A 16,952-nucleotide genomic window follows, 5' to 3' on the forward strand; every position below is an offset into this window, starting at 1 on the left:
TAAACAGCCTCTGCCTTATTCTCAGCTATGCCCTGGTCTCCTCGGTCATGGGAAATATTTTCTCTACATTTAGCCTGCCAAGACCTTTAAGCACTTAAGCTTCCCATAAGATGTCCTCTCATTTGTTTAAACTATGAAGAATGCAAAAGGATAAAAGGTCATCGACCTGAAATATTATCTCATGGTCTCTTGTTACTGTATTTACTTCTGAGTAGTTTCAGCATTTCCAAGTTTTATATAAGAGTTTGAAGTTATTTTCATGCAACAGTACATCCCAGAGTTTAATAATTTAAATGTATTTCCCCCATTTTCTTCCAGCTGGAAATATGTCTGCTGTTCCCACTCACTGAGGGATTAATTGTCTGTTGCCATGACGACCAACCATCACACTCGCCTGCCTGATGTCCTTCCAGACTGCACTGGCTTGGTTCCTTCAGTGAAATCAGTGGAAGATTCTGCTGGTGTGGTGAATGGACAACCACAGTATGTGATGCAAGTTTCAGCAAAGGACAGAAAGCTGCTCTCAAAGACGGTGGTCAAGACGCCGAACACACACAGGTACAGATTGTTTTCTATAACACCATTTGAGTGTTGCTAACGAAGTAAAATGCATTTTGACGTTTGATGTAAAAGATGGCCCATTCCAATCACTATCTTGTTATCTCTGTAATCTTATTATACAGAGTACACCTTTGGCTTCTGGATAATTTATAATACTGGTTAGGTTCCTGACCCTGTACAGTAAATCTCCATTAATCCAGCATACACAAGACTTTGGTGCTCGAAGGGAAGATTTTCTGTATCGAATGTTATTCTGTGGGTTTAATCCTACCTTGGGTGCTGTCTGTGTGGAGTTTGCACTTTCACCCTGCAACCATATGGGTTTCTCTGGTTTCTTACCACATCCCAAAAAGTGCAAGTTTGTAGGTTAATTGCCTTCTGTAAAATTGCCCCCTAGTGTGTAGGGAGTAGATGGGAAAGTGGAATAACACAGAACTAGTGTGAACAGATGATCGATGGTCAGGGTGGAGTCGGTGGGCTGATTAGCCTGTTTCCATGCTATATCTCTAAAGTAACCTAAACACACTTTGAAATTCACACGCTTTACACCAGTCTGAAGGGTCTCGACCCAAAAAGTCACCCATTCCTTCTCTACAGAGATGCTGCCTGTCCCGCTGAGTTACTCCAGCTTTCTGTGTCTTATCACACTTTGAAATCACATTTTCTAAAAGTTACTCAGTAATAACATTTTCCAGAGAATCAAGTAAATTTAAAGGGAGCATGTGAAATGAGGTGCCTGTGAGTTTGAAGGGAGCAGGAAACATTACCCAGTAAGCAATGTGCCTGTACTTTGGGGTTTCCAAATAATCAGATAACAGATTTTCAGTTTTGCCGTGCTTTGGACAGCAGACAAAGTCTCCACAAGATTATATTTACCTTGGGTATTGACTAGATTTTTCAGGATGCAAACTTCACTTTACCTTCAAAATCAAGCCTGAAAAATCAACGTCCATGCTAATTCCAACAAGTTCAATTAAATTTCATGGCAAAGGATTGCATATTTTGTGAGAAAACTGTTTCATTTTTGTCGTGTATTTCCTTAGTTGTTCTTTAAACATACATACTGTGATTTATCAATGTGAAGTGTCTTTATACTGCAGCACCCATTGTGAGACAGGTAAATGCAATACAAGTTCCAGCCTTGTTCTAATTGCTCTGTTTTGGAGATAATTTTGTATTAGAATGATGACAAATTAGCATAGTTTTCAAGTGGACTCAGCCAGTATCATTTCATGTGGGATGCTTGGAGCCACAGGCAAAGGATTAAAATCTGATTCGTCTGGGAATAATTTTGTAGGCTGAAGGCATGTGTATTGTTGTGCTACAGTTTCGTTACTGCATCATTTATTTGGTATCTATAATTAACTTCCCTCTGGGAAACTTCCTGTTGACTTCTATTTTAAATTTGAGAATTTGATATATAATGGAAGCTGCTTATGTAAACCTATTCTACAGTAAACGTGTTTTGTGCAGTGAATATTGGATACTCTCAGATTTCATTGGAGACCCTTGAACTCATTTGAGACCCCCGGACCATCTTTAATCAGACTTTACTGGACTTTATCTTGCACTAAATGTTATTCCCTTTACCCTGAATCTGTATATTGTGGACAGCTTGATTGTAATCATGCATAGTCTTTCTGTAGATTGGATAGCACGCAACATAAAACTTATGTGTACTGGGATACAATTAAAAGGGCGGCATGGTGGTGCAGTGGTAGAGTTGCTGTTTTGCAGTGCAGGAAACCCGGGTTCGATTCCGACTACGGGTGCTGTCATATCATATCATATCATATATATACATCCGGAAACAGGCCTTTTCGGCCCTACAAGTCCGTGCCGCCCGGCGATTCCCGTACATTAACACTATCCTACACCCACCAGGGACAATTTTACATTTACCCAGCCAATTAACCTACATACCTGTACGTCTTTGGAGTGTGGGAGGAAACCGAAGATCTCGGAGAAAACCCACGCAGGTCACGGGGAGAACGTACAAACTCCTTACAGTGCAGCACCCGTAGTCAGGATCGAACCTGAGTCTCCGGCGCTGCATTCGCTGTAAAGCAGCAACTCTACCGCTGCGCTACCGTACGGATTTTTTACGTTCTCCGTGGGTTTTCTCCAAGATCTTCGGTTTCCTTCCTCACTCCAAAGACATACAGGTTTGTAGGTAAATTGGCTTGGTATAAGTGTAAATAGTCCATAGTGTGTGTCGGATAGTGTTAATGTGTGGGGATTCCTGGTCGGTTCCGTCTCGGTGGGCCGAAGGGCCTGCTTCCACGCAGTATCTCTAAAATTAAAACTAAAATCTAAACTAGACGGAGACTAGATTCAGATCTATTGCCTCTGCCACTTTGCCATACTACAGCAGGATTTGGGGACATTTTCATTTTCATGTATGGGTTCAGATCACAGAACCTCTTCTATTATTGCTTCAGTAAAATGTAATTTATCGGCAAATATTATTTCAAAGGTCTATTGCAAATAAATGGCTTATTTTTACTCAATAATATATACTTAAATAATCTTTCAAGATATGGGGAGAACTGCTGTATATTCTGGTGATGGTTTATTTAAAACATCCTGATATTAATACAACTGCCATGATTCACACGTGCGTTATCTTTAAGTTTCAGACACTGACAATTAACCTATTTCCTTTGCAGCACATTCAATGACTGGCCTATGTGTAGGATTTGTCATGAAGGCAGCAATCAGGAAGACTTGCTCTCCCCTTGTGAATGTACAGGGACTCTGGGAACTATTCATAGGAGCTGTTTGGAGCGCTGGCTTTCTTCTTCAAACACCAGTTACTGTGAACTCTGTCACTTCAAGTTCTCAGTGGAACAGAAACCTAGACCATTAGTAGAGGTCAGTATCTCAGTTCTATTTGCAAAAAAATATTTAAAACATTTGCTTGATTTGTGCAGTAATTGGTTAACAGGTTTTTTGTTGTTGTAACTGTTGGTGTGAGGGTACAGAGGAGCCAGTGAGTGGTTCCAATTGCACAAACTCTAAGTCACTTTCAAAGAAATCCTCTTCTTCCATATTCCCACCACCTCTGTGTGAAAATGTTGCCCCTCTGGTTCCTATTTAATCTTTCCCCTCTCATCTTAAACCTTTGCACCCTAATATTTAAAGCTCACTACCAATAATTGTATAGGTATGTATTTTCTAGTTCCATATTCCTGGCATTCTATTTGGTCTGATGATCGTGGCCTGGAATTGTTCAGGGTCTCAAAGACACTATCGATCACAACAATATTATTACACAACACTATTGAAACATGCAAGATTATTAAGGGATTGGACGCGCTAGAGGCAGGAAATATGTTCCCAATGTTGGGGGAGTCCAGAACCAGGGGCCACGGTTTAAGAATAAGGGGTAGACCATTTAGAATGGAGATGAGGAAAAACGTTTTCACTCAGTTGTAAACCTGTGGAATTCTCTGTCTCAGAAGGCAGTGGAGGCCAATTCTCTGGATGCTTTCAAGAGAGAGTTAGATAGAGCTCTTAAGGATAGTGGAGTCAGGGGGTATGGGGAGAGGGCAGGAACGGGGCACTGATTGTGGATGATCAGCCATGATTACATTGAATGGCGCTGCTGGCTTGAAGGGCCGAATGGCCTACTCCTGCACCTATTGTCTATTGTCTAATCAAACTAGTCGCATCCCTTTTTTCCCCTTGAAGCCCTGAAAACATCTGGGGAAAATATTGCACACAACTCTTTTAAAGAACCAGGCAAGATTATAAGATTTTTTTAAAGTTAGATTAAATTTTTGCTTCATAAGTAAAACTTGAAATATAAAATTAATATTCAATCTTTATAACTAACTGGACGGGCCTTAGGTGAATTTGAAACCATTAATAAGAAAAGAGACTAAGAAAATTTATATTTAAGATTCTAGTTAAGATACACAAGAGTTTAAATCCTTAAAAATAAAGGTGTTAGTGCAGTACATGGGGAGAAACTGTTCTTGGAGAGTCAGATGATGCAAGCTTTTGACCGGAATCATTGACAACTCCTTTCTCCCCGTGCCCCACAATGGGGAATCTGTGGAATTCATTGCCACAGAAGGCTGTGGAGGCCAAGTCAATGGATAAATTTAAGGCGTGATAGAGATAGATAGATTTTTGTTTAACATGTGATGGGGAGAAGGCAGGAGAATGGGATTAGGAGGGAGAGATAGATCAGCCATGATTGAATGGCGGAGTAGACTTGATGGGCTAAATTAGCCTAATTCTGCTCCTATCGCTTATGAACTTATGAATTCCTATTTTCAAGTTCTTGTGTCATTTAATATTGCTGATGATGAAAAGCCAAGCAGTGAGATACTGCTTAAGAATGTGTGCATTGCAGAATTGAATCTGAATCTGAATTACCTTTATTGTCATTCAAAATGAATTGAACGAAAATCATTTGCCACGCAGCCACAACAGTACAGAGTAAATGACACAAGACACACAATTTTAACACAAACATCCATCACAGTGATTCCTCCAGACACCCCCTCACTGTGATGGAAGGCAAGAAAATGTCTTCTCTCTTCCCCCATGCTTCTCCCACGGACAGATAGTTCGACTTCTGCCAAGGTGACCGAGGCTCCCGACTCACGCAGTCCCCGCAAGGAGATGGAAGGTCCCGCGGCCGAGCCGCGCCGGGCGATGGAAGGCCCCGGCGGCCGAGCCGTGCAGGGCGATGGAAAGTCCCGCGGCCGAGCCGCGCCGGGCGATGGAAAGTCCCGCGGCCGAGCCGCGCTGGGCGATGGAAGGCCCCGCGGCCGTGCCGCGCCAGGCCACGGTCCTGCAAGCGGGTCGATCAAGCCCTCCTACGGGGTGGTCGAAGCCGCCATGGCTGGAGCCGGTTGCCAGCCAGGGACCTGCGAGCTCCCGATGTTGCAGTCCACAGGGCGCATGGCCGAGCCTCCGGAGGTAAAGCTGCAGCCTCCGAATGTCAGCCAGCTCCGAGATGGTAAGTCCTGGCCCTGCGACTGGAGCCCTCGGGATCTATCCCAGCTGGAGGCCGCCCACTCCACGGTGTTAGGCCGCAGCGCCACGGAGATACCACTCGGAAAAGGGTCGCATCTCCATCGAGGAAGAGATTTAAAAAACAAAGGTTTCCCCCAGCCCCCCACCACCCCCCACATATACACAGTTAAAAATAGACCACTACACACATCTAACACTAACACATAGACAAAAAAAGAAAAAAGACAAACAGACAAACTGCCGGCGAGCCGCAGCCGCATGGCGGCGCAGCCATCTTTTCGGCCTGTGGTCCTGGGCTCCAACCATAGTAATGAATTTCATATTTCACATGTACTCGTGAGACAGGAGTAGGTGGTTCACACCGACCGCATTGTCAATGCCGCCTCTCGGGGCATTCTCATCTGCCCCATTCACCCTAGCACGTCCATCAACTTTACCCAATTCTCCTGACACCTATCTGCACTAGAGTAATTTTCTAATAACCGTTTGCTAATCTTTGGGAGTGGGGGAAAAAACAAAGCTCTGGAGGGAAACTCCTAGTCACAGGACAAATATGCAAATTTTGTGCATACCAAGATCCAAACTGTGTTGCTTGAGCACAGAGGTAATAGCACTAGCTGCTGCACCACTGACTGACCTAAAGGTCAACAGAGCCCCAGATGCATAAAAAGAATAGAGAACTGCAAACAAGAGACAAATACAAAAATGCCTCAGGCAGAGAGAGGATAGGAACTAGACTGAGACAATGTGAGGTGGAGCGAACAAGTGCTATCTATGGAGAGGACACAAAGAATATGAGATTAGTCTCAATAAAATGGATTACATTGAGGGAAATCTAAATGATCAAATCATGTTTTGATAGAATACATGAGGGAAAAGGTCCTAATGCAGTAAAGGTCCAAGACTTAAAACCCCCCACAAATTTAAGGTAAAACAAATACACCAAAGAAAATGATAAGTATAAATTATTTTATGTAAGAGGTGGTGTGGTGCAGAATTCAAAACCTATGAAGAATTTGCACCCAGTAGAAAATTTCCAGGAGGAATTGGAGATAGACTTGGGAAATAAATGCACATCAACAGCCTTTCCGTCACCCTTCATGCCAGTTTTCATCTCCTTTACATTCTTGTTCTAAAATGTTTTAACATTTTTATTTATTGCTATAACTGATCAACCCATTCAGAAATATTACTTACTTGATGACAACATTAAAAAATTGGTTGTCATAGAGTTAAGAAGTCAGAGAGTCATACAGCATGGAAACAGGCCCTTTATCCCAACTTGCCCATCCCAACTAACATGCCCCATCTACACTAGTTGCAACTGTCTGCATTTGGCCCATATCCCTCTCAATCTATCCTGTCTATCTACTTGTTTAAATGTGTCTAAAATGTTGCAATGTACAGAAGTCCACGCGTACTATTCGTCCAGTTAAATGTTCAATATATCGATTGTGTAAGTGGGCCATTAACTCTGGAACAAATTAGTTTTTGGTTGGGTAAATTTATTCAGATTTAGGTCAAAGATAGTAGTGCTTGCTTATCATTCAGAAGGTCATAGGTTCCAACTCCTCTCCAAGGTCTTTTACGTGCAAACTAAGTGAATACTACAGTGGAGAACTGAGGGAGTAATGTATTTACAGATACTTTTTGGATGTAGACATAAAATAAAAAACTCCTGTGACGCTGTTCAAACAACAACTGCCTTGAATGTCTTTGATTTGTAAAGCACTTTAGGTTATATGAGGACAGGTTGGATTTATTTTCCTTGGAGTGGAGGGTGTTGAGGAGGCCAACTAAAGGTGCATACAATTATGAGGTGCATAGATAGGGTAGATAGTAGGAAACATTCTCCATGGCAGAGGTATCTAAATTTAAAGGGATAAGTTTAGGGTGAGGGGGTTAGAGGGGATGTGAAGAATATTTTTCATGCGCAGGATGACTGGAACTTGGACTGCACTATTTGTGTAACTGTAACTAATCTCATAATATTTAAGCACCCGACTAGCCGAAGCATTGAAGGCCACAGAGCAAGTACTAATAAATGGAATTAACAGATAGGTACATGCTGGACTGCATGAACATGATGGACCAAACAATCTGTTTCTATAATCTATGTTTCCTTAATATTTATGCCAGAAAGTAATTTGATTCAACATGCCCATGCTAGTTTGACAATAAATTATCCAGTTTAATCCCACCTTCCACCCGTAACCTGCACAAGTGCACACCTAAGTACCTATTGAATGGGTGTCTGTCTCAACTGCACTTAGAGACAAAATTCCAAACCATGTACTTAGTGAAATAATCACCTCCTCTTTGTGCTACTATCAATTACTTTAGATCTATGCTCTGTGTTTTTGTTCTTACTGCTCAGGAAAATTGATCCTTCCTAGTTACTCTTTCAACGCCTCTCAATTTTTAATATCTCAATATAATCTTCCCTCAGCTGCCTCTGTAGCAGGAAAATCATCCCAGTAAATCTTGTTTCCTCATCTAAAATATTTCAATGCCTTGCATCTCCTCCATGGTTGTGCAAGCTTATCCTTCCTATAAGGTGGTATCTAGAACTGAGTGCAATAGACAATAGGTGCAGGAGGAGGCCATTCGGCCCTTCGAGCCAGCACCACCATTCAATGTGATCATGGCTGATCATTCCCAATCAGTACCCCGTTCCTGCCTTCTCCCCATACCCCCTGACTCCGCTATCCTTAAGAGCTCTATCTAGCTCTTATGCATTCAGAGAATTGGCCTCCACTGCCTTCTGAGGCAGAGAATTCCACAGATTTACAACTATCTGACTGAAAAAGTTTTCCTCATCTCTGTTCTAAATGGCCTACCCCTTATTCTTAAACTGTGGCCCCTGGTTCTGGACTCCCCCAACATTGGGAACATGTTTCCTGCCTCTAACATGTCCAACCCCTTAATAATCTTATATGTTTCGATAAGATCCCCTCTCATCCTTCTAAATTTCAGTGTATACGAGCCTAGTCGCTCCAGTCTTTCAACATACGACAGTCCCGCCATTCCGGGAATTAACCGAGTAAACCTACGCTGCACGCCCTCAATAGCAAAAATATCCTCCTCAAATTTGGAAACCAAAACTGCACACAGTACTCCAGGTGCAGTCTCACTAAGGCCCTGTACAACTACAGAAGGACCTCTTTGCTCCTATACTCAACTCCTCTTGTTATGAAGGCCAACATTCCATTGGCTTTCTTCACTGCCTGCCGTACCTGCATGCTTCCTTTCAGTGACTGATGCACTAGGACACCCAGATCTCGTTGTACGTCCCCTTTTTCTAACTTGACACCATTCAGATAATACTCTGCCTTTCTATTCTTACCACCAAAGTGGATAACCTCACTCTTATCCACATTAAACTGCATCTGCCATTCATCCACCCACTCACACAACCTGTCCAAGTCACCCTGCAACCTCATAGCATCTTCCTCACAGTTCACACTACCACCCAGCTTTGTGTCATCTGCTTTCTGAAAGTCGAGGTACACCACTTCCACCGACTCTCCCCGTCAATGTTTCCTAGTTACATCCTCAAAAAATTCCAGAAGATTAGTCAAGCATGATTTCCCCTTCGTAAATCCATGCTGACTCGGAACGATCCTGTTACTGCTATCCAAATGCTCCGCAATTTTAGAAAAATAAAAACATAGAAAATAGGTGCAGGAGTAGGCCATTCGGCCATTCAATATGATCATGGCTGATCATCCAACTCAGTATTCTGTACCTGCCTTCTCTCCATACCCTCTGATCCCTTTAGCCACAAGGGCCACATCTAACTCCCTTTTAAATATAGCCAATGAACTGGCCTCAACTACCTTCTGTGGCAGAGAATTCCACAGATTCACCTCTCTGTGTGAAAAAAAACTTTCTCATCTCGGTCCTAAAAGACTTCCCCCTTATCCTTAAACTGTGACCCCCTTGTTCTGGACTTCCCCAACATCGGGAACAATCTTCCTGCATCTAGCCTGTCCAACCCCTTAAGAATTTTGTAAGTTTCTATAAGATCCCCCTCAATCTTCTAAATTCCAGCGAGTACAAGCCGAGTCTATCCAGTCTTTCTTCATATGAAAGTCCTGCCATCCCAGGAATCAATCTGGTGAACCTTCTCTGTACTCCCTCTATGGCAAGAATGTCTTTCCTCAGATTAGGAGACCAAAACTGAACGCAATACTCCAGGTGTGGTCTCACCAATGCCCTGTACAACTGCAGCAGAACCTCCCTGCTCCTATACTCAAATCCCCTCGCTATGAATGCCAACATACCATTCGCTTTCTTCACTGCCTGCTGCACCTGCATGCCTACTTTCAATGACTGGTGTACCACGACACCCAGGTCTCGTTGCATCTTCCCTTTTCCTAATCGGCCACCATTCAGATAATAGTCTGCTTTCCTGTTCTTGCCACCAAAGTGGATAACCTAACATTTATCCACATTATACTGCATCTGCCATGCAATTGCCCACTCATTTTGTCTTTTACAATACAATACAATACATCTTTATTGTCATTGTACAGGGGTACAACGAGATTGGGAATGCGCCTCCCATACGATGCAATAATTTAATTAATTTAAACAACAACCCAATGAAACAAATTGTAACAGTTTTAAGACAGAATAAAGTGCAAGTAGATCTGTGCCGGATCACTGTGCGATGTGACCATCCGGCTCAGCAGGACCGGTTCATAGCAGCTATGGCCCTGGGGATGAAGCTGTTCCTGAGTCTGGAGGTGCGGGCATAGAAGGCCTTGTATCATCTGCCCGATGGAAGGAGTTTGAACAGACTGTTGCAGGGGTGTGAAGAGTCTTTGTGGATGCTGGTGGCTTTTCTAAGGCATCGTGTGTTGTAGATGCCCTCCAAGTCTGGTAGCTGTGTTCCGATGGTCCTCTGAGCTCTATGGACTACCCGCTGAAGAGCTTTCCTTTCTTCCTCCGTGCAACTGAGGTACCACACAGGGATGCCATGTGTTAGGATGCTCTCTATGGTGCAGCGGTAGAAGGTCGTCAGCAGCTGTTGGGGTAGACCAGACTTTTTCAGTTCTTAGGTAGAACAGTCTTTGCTGTGCCTTCTTGACCAGCGCAGCAGTGTTATTGGACCATGTTAGGTCCTCTGAAATGTGAGTGCCCAGAAACTTGAAGATAATTGACTCCAGCATCTTCCCCACCACTGATGTCAGACTAACTGGTCTATAATTTCCCGTTTTCTCTCTCCCTTCTTTCTTAAAAAGTGGGATAACATTAGCTACCCTCCAATCCACAGGAACTGATCCTGAATCTATAGAGCATTGGAAAATGATCACCAATGCAGTATTGAAGACGTGGCCTAACTAGCATAATTATAGGGTTCTACATAAGTCCAAGCTCTTATATTCTATATTGCCTCTTCCTATTCTATTCTATGCAGCTAACAAAAGAAAACACCATATTTACATTTTTAACCACCTTACTAACATGCTCTTTGACATCACAAAAAGCTGGAGTAACTCAGCGGGTCAGGCAGCATCTTTGATCATACATTAAAAGATCTCTCTATTCCTATAATATCCTTTCTGTACTTCATTGTCTTGTTGCCAGTAACTAAATTACAGAACCTCACACTTTCCTGGATTAAAGTCCATTTCCTGCTTTTCTGCCCAATTGATCAGTTCATCACTTCCCCCCTCACTGTCTACCACACAACCAATTTTCTGTACCATTTGCAAACTACTGTGCCCCATATTTAAAACAAAATATTTATTAAAAACAGCAAGAGACAGGACATGGACATCCCTAATGGAAATGCCTTTCCAGTCACAAAGGATCTGCCAGACTTTGCCTATGAATGGTGCTACAGATAAATATAACATCTTCAATACAAGGAATAAAAGTGGTGCTGTTGTTGTATCCGATTGAAATTTAGTAGTAATCAATATGGCTTTGCAATATTGCAGAAAATAGGTTTTAAAACTATTTGGGAAAGCTTATTTATCCAGAATTCTTCTGCAGAAAAAAACGGTCACAGAATTCTTGCTGTTTTCCATGTGAAACCTCCTCATGTGAACCCAAATCCAGCAAGGCAAATATTTGTTTAAAATTAAGTATGGAAACTGAGCTAAAATCGTACACATTTTCAAAAAGATCACGAGTTTGAGATTTTTATTAGAATTGAGACATTCAGGAAACTCGCACATTTCGACTTTGTATTGTTTGTGAGGAATTTGAAAAACTTTCACTAAACCAAAACTTTTTCTTCAAATACAGTGGTTGAGAAATCCAGGCCCACTACACGAGAAGCGGACATTGTTTGGTGACATGGTGTGCTTTCTGTTTATAACTCCTCTTGCCACAATCTCGGGGTGGTTGTGCTTACGAGGTGCTGTTGACCATCTACACTTCAGCAGCCGCTTAGAAGCTATAGGACTCATTGCCTTAACTGTTGCACTTTTTACTATTTATCTCTTTTGGACTCTTGTAAGTATAATTTATCTATTACGCATTGATTATAAATTAATTTGGTACAGTAGAAACATTTAGCGGTGTCTATTATATCTGTCCATCAAACAGATAGAAGAAACATTTAATAAAGCAAGAAGTGTGTGTTCAATTTATTGAAAGTCCTCCCATCTACCCCTAACTTAATTGTTGCAGTTATAGTGCATGATGTATACAAGTAACGATTTCCTACAGTATCAATGTTAGATGATTGCTCATCTGCTTGTTAGTTATGTAATCCACCGCGTATCTAAATGTCAGAGGAAAGTACACAATATTTCACACTTTCCTTCTGAGTTCCATCATGCTTTATAATTCAATGGTTTCACCATTACTAATGCTAACTTTTTGAGTGCATTCAATGAACAATTTAAATTATCCAAATGACCATGTTGAAAATTGAAGTCAAGCCAGTGGACCACTAGTAACATAGAAAATAGGTGCAGGAGGCCGTTCGGCCCTTCGAGCCAGCACCTCCATTCATTGTGATCATGGCTGATCATCCACAATCAGTAACCTGTGCCCAACTTCTCCCCATATCCCTTGATTCCACTACCCCCCAGAGCTCTATCTAACTCTCTCTTAAATTCATCCAGTCATTTGGCCTCCACTGCCCTCTGTGGCAGAGAATTCCACAAATTCACAACTCTCTGGGTGAAAAGGTTCCTTTTCGCCTCAGTTTTAATATGGGCTGGCAGCATGGAAGTTTATTTTGGATTAGAGATGGTTTTGCACTTTGCTTTTCCCTCCTATTATGTTGTGGAAATACCTGAAAATTTACTTGACTTTTTTTTTCTCTTTTTAAATCAGGTTTCATTCCGTTACCACTGTCGATTGTATAAAGAGTGGTGTCGAACCAATCAAAGAGTAATATTGCTTATTCCCAAATCATCGGATGCATTATCTACTCAACAATTGCTTCTTGGTCTACATCCATTGAAAAGAAACTCAAAAGAGACAATAGTGTAATCTCTGTCAATTTTACAATTCTGTATTTAAAATTCTGAGCTTTAGCCAAAGATGCATACCTTTGGTAACCTTTCTTCAGAATATAGCCTGATTTCACAATTTTTTCCAAGCAAATAAGGCACTATATTATCATTTTCTTCTCAGAATCGTGTAAATGGACAATAATCGTGTTTAAGTGAAATGGAATGCAAGTGCAGACACAAGAGACTGCAGATGCAGGAATCCTGAGCAAAAAACAATGCTGGCGAAACCCACCAGGTCAGTCAGCATCTATGGGGGGAATTGCATAGACAATGTTTCAGGTTGGGTCCCTTCTGGCTGATGGAGTAGAGAGGAGATAGCTGGGGGGAAGTGGTGGGTGGTGAAATGGTGGGGCAAGGCCTGGCAAGTGATAAATGGATACAGTTGTGGAAGGGATGAGTCATTAGGGAGATGTGTGGCGATAGCATCAAACCTGGAAGTGGAGACAAAAGGGAGCAGAAAGTGGTCACATAAAACCAGAGGTCGGGATAGGGGGTGGCAGGGAACAGGGTGGGTGAAGAAGAAAATAGGGAACTCAGAGGAGGGAAGAGTGGAAGATCAGCGGATGGAGGAGGGGAAAGGAACTGGGTGATGGGGGAGGGGGAGAGGAAAGATGATACGGAGGGTGGTGGGTGTAACCTAAAATTGGCCAATTCAATATTCATGCTAGTGGGTTGTAGGCTATCCTAGCAGGATATGACTGTGACTGTGAGGCCACATGCAAACTGTAAGAACAACCACATATTCCACCTGGATAGCCTTCAACCCAATGAGATGAACATTGAATTCTCCAATTTCAGATAGCCATCCCCAACCTTCTCATCTCCTCTGATTTCCACCACTATCTATTTTCCAGTTGCCCATTCTTACCCCCCCCCCACCCCGGCCATCCCCTTCCACTGACCATTTCACCCTCTGGTAGATTTCAGTCTTCGTCATCAGATTCCACCGTCTGTGCTGTTTTGCCTCTTCTTCACCTCTATCCTCCACTGCTGTCTCCACCCATCTCCTTCCCATCTGACTCATCTGACAATCACTTACTAGTTCTTGCTCCACTCTTTCCCCTCGGCTCTCTCAACCAGCTCTCTGCCCTCAATCATCAGTCTGAAGAAGGGCACAAAAAGCAAGACAGGCATCATCCCTGGAGAGAAGGAATGGGTGACATTTAGGGTCGAGTCAAGAAGGGTCCTGACTCAAAATGTCATCTGTTCATTCCCCCTCAGATGAGAACTGGCCACTGAGTTCCTCCAGCAGTTTGTTTTTTGGAATGCAAGTGCAACAATTTCAAAGTCAAATCACTCCATTGCTGTCATTTTACCAGGTACATGCATTAGGCTTGTGCCAGTGCAGTTCACTTGCATCTCTTCCAATCTCATGGCACTTAGTCTCGATGTGCCCTGCTTCAGATTGGCAAGACCAAGCATAGACTAGGAGACTGCTTTGCCAGAAACTTGTACTCTGTCCGCCAAGGTTGGCTGGAGCTCCTGATTGTGAGCCTAACTCTCCAATTTAACATTTCACTCATTTTCTTTCTTAATATAGGCACATTTTTGTTTCCGTTTCAACCCTACCCTTCTGCCAATCATGACCCCTTGCCTCTAACATTTGCCAGGCTTTGCACCATCTCCACCTCCCTTTTCCAGCTTTCTACCCTCCTCCCACTCCATCAGTCTGAAGATAGGTCCTAACTTGAAATATCACCTATCCATTCCCTCCACAGATGCTGCCTGACTCACTGAGTACCTTCAGCATTCCCTCCACAGATGCTGCCTGACTCACTGAGTACCTTCAGCATTCCCTCCACAGATGCTGCCTGACTCACTGAGTACCTTCAGCATTTTGCTCCATTACTTAGCTGTTTTCTTTGTGCAAGGTGGACTGCCAATGTTTAATGATAAAGCAACCAATCTCTTGGTCTCAATTTAAACAGTGAGCCTGAAACCAAACGTCTCACTGCCATTGTGCCCAGAGATGGGTTAATGTTAATGAATTTTTTGCATGGTTTTTGAAACACTGGCAACCTATCCAAGAGGTGTGTATAGCTTCTTCACAATAGTTGTCTCATATTTTTCACCAGAGGTGATTTGGTGGTAAATGTTAATTAAATAAAATTGAAATTAATGTACTTGGATTATTTTTATACTTGATGTTGTTGCTGTGAATTTGGTGTAATAGTCCATAAATTGTAATATCACATCATGCCTTCCGTAAAAGATTCTGAAATGTGTTTTCCAAATTTGGAATCCAGGGGTCCATAATTTATCATCGTTCAGTTATGGGAAGGGATGCAATTTAAAGTTAAATATTTTAGTAAAATTATGTAATCGCTCTCAATTTGAATGTGTTAATCATCATTCACCATTGCAGTAGTCCTTAAAATAATTTATTATTATTTTTTCATTTGGCAACACTATTGCCTATTAAATTCAATGACTAAATATTTTAATGACTTAGCTACAAAGCAGACTGCTCAGAATCAAAGTACAGTTTACATATATATATTTCAGAATCCATACTACACTAGGAAGTAATGCTTTAGCTGATGTAATTTTTTAGTATTGAAAACTTTATTTAAATAAATACACCAATGTTGACATTTCATAAGTGATTTGTTTCTAATTAGCATTCACATTTCTTAATATTGATTATTATTATATGCATAATTGTGCTCACGTGAAAGTTTCTAGTATTTATTCTACTAATAGAAATTAAATAAAATCGATTTGGTTTAGCATAGGCTGCTAGAGCTATTATCATTTTAAAGAGAAATTTCAAGTCGGCCTGCACTGAAAGTAGATTCTCAGTTTGAGATACAATTCAATATGTAGTATTTTTAATTGTAACCACTTCATTTCCAAACTTGTGACCTTCACAATCACTTTCTGGAAGATTCGATTGTTGTCTACAGTCAATGTAAAAGGCGGGACATTCACATCAGGCAGTAGTTTAATTCAAATGCATTGATTTTATATCAAGTATGATTTGATTGTCTCCCTACATATGTCTAAATTTGGCACCTGCCCAATATAGAGACCCATCACAAGGTAAAGTAAATACACAAAACAGGGAAATAATAACAATAGAGGAAGGTTCTTTTTTTCTGACTTTTAACACAATTTTTATTTGGATTTAGTTTATGTATGTCTATTTCCACCTAATGTTTTAAAGAAAGCACTTCACCTCAGTTTTAGGAGCTTTGGTGGATTTAAGGAAATAATAGCATTTTCTTGGTAATATTCCAAAAATGTGCAGTCATAATCATTTACTGAATTAATTTTCAATGAAGCTAAATTTTAGTTTTGTTCCAGATGTTCTTGTTTCTTATTAAACAATTTTTTTTAAATCATTACAATTTGTATTTTTTTAAATTCATCATTAATATAGTCAGTGATAGTGTGGAAACAGGCCCAATATGTCCCAGTTACACTTGTCCCACCGCCAAAATCCCTCCAAATCTTTGTCCTATCATTATACCTGTCTCATTGGTTCTTAAATGTTTCAACAGCCTCTTCTGGCAGCTTGTTCCCACCACCCTTTGTGTGGAGTAAGTCACACCTCAAGATTCCTATTAAATATTTTCTGAAGGAAATCAGGAAGGGTGGCCGGCAATAGCTCTGGCAGATAAGTAAAATCCAAAGAGATTTTGTGCACATCAAGAGGAAAAGTTAACTACAGAGAGAATAGGGCCCCTCAGCAACCAACGCAGTCATCTGTGTGGAGCTGGGCAAAATCCTCAACAAGCATCTCCCCAGTTTTACCATGGAGAAAGACAAGACTTGGAAACTTAGGACAGTTAATTGAGATGTTTTGAAGAAAGTCCATATTATGGTTGAGGAGGTGCTGGACATCCTAAGGTGCATGAAGGTAATAAATACCCAGGGCCTGATCACATATCCGAGGACACTGAGCAAGCGAGG

The 16,952-nt window shown here is 41.6% G+C and overlaps 1 protein-coding gene across 3 annotated transcripts in view; it reads left to right on the top strand.

Annotated features, from left to right (window-relative positions):
* The window catches only part of LOC144592418 (E3 ubiquitin-protein ligase MARCHF3-like), a 59,509-nt gene extending 45,918 nt beyond the window's left edge, over positions 1-13,591 (top strand). For all 3 annotated transcript variants that reach the window (XM_078396997.1, XM_078396998.1, XM_078396996.1), the window contains 4 exons: positions 319-558; positions 3,231-3,435; positions 11,815-12,024; positions 12,856-13,591. In XM_078396997.1, coding sequence (XP_078253123.1) covers positions 371-558; positions 3,231-3,435; positions 11,815-12,024; positions 12,856-13,014 — 762 coding nt within the window. In that variant the 5' untranslated portion in view covers positions 319-370 and the 3' untranslated portion in view covers positions 13,015-13,591. The remainder of the gene's footprint in view (positions 1-318; positions 559-3,230; positions 3,436-11,814; positions 12,025-12,855) is intronic.
* The last annotated feature ends 3,361 nt before the right edge of the window (positions 13,592-16,952 follow it).

This window comes from Rhinoraja longicauda, chromosome 3, assembly GCF_053455715.1.
Source record: "Rhinoraja longicauda isolate Sanriku21f chromosome 3, sRhiLon1.1, whole genome shotgun sequence".
Lineage (NCBI taxonomy): Eukaryota > Metazoa > Chordata > Chondrichthyes > Rajiformes > Arhynchobatidae > Rhinoraja > Rhinoraja longicauda.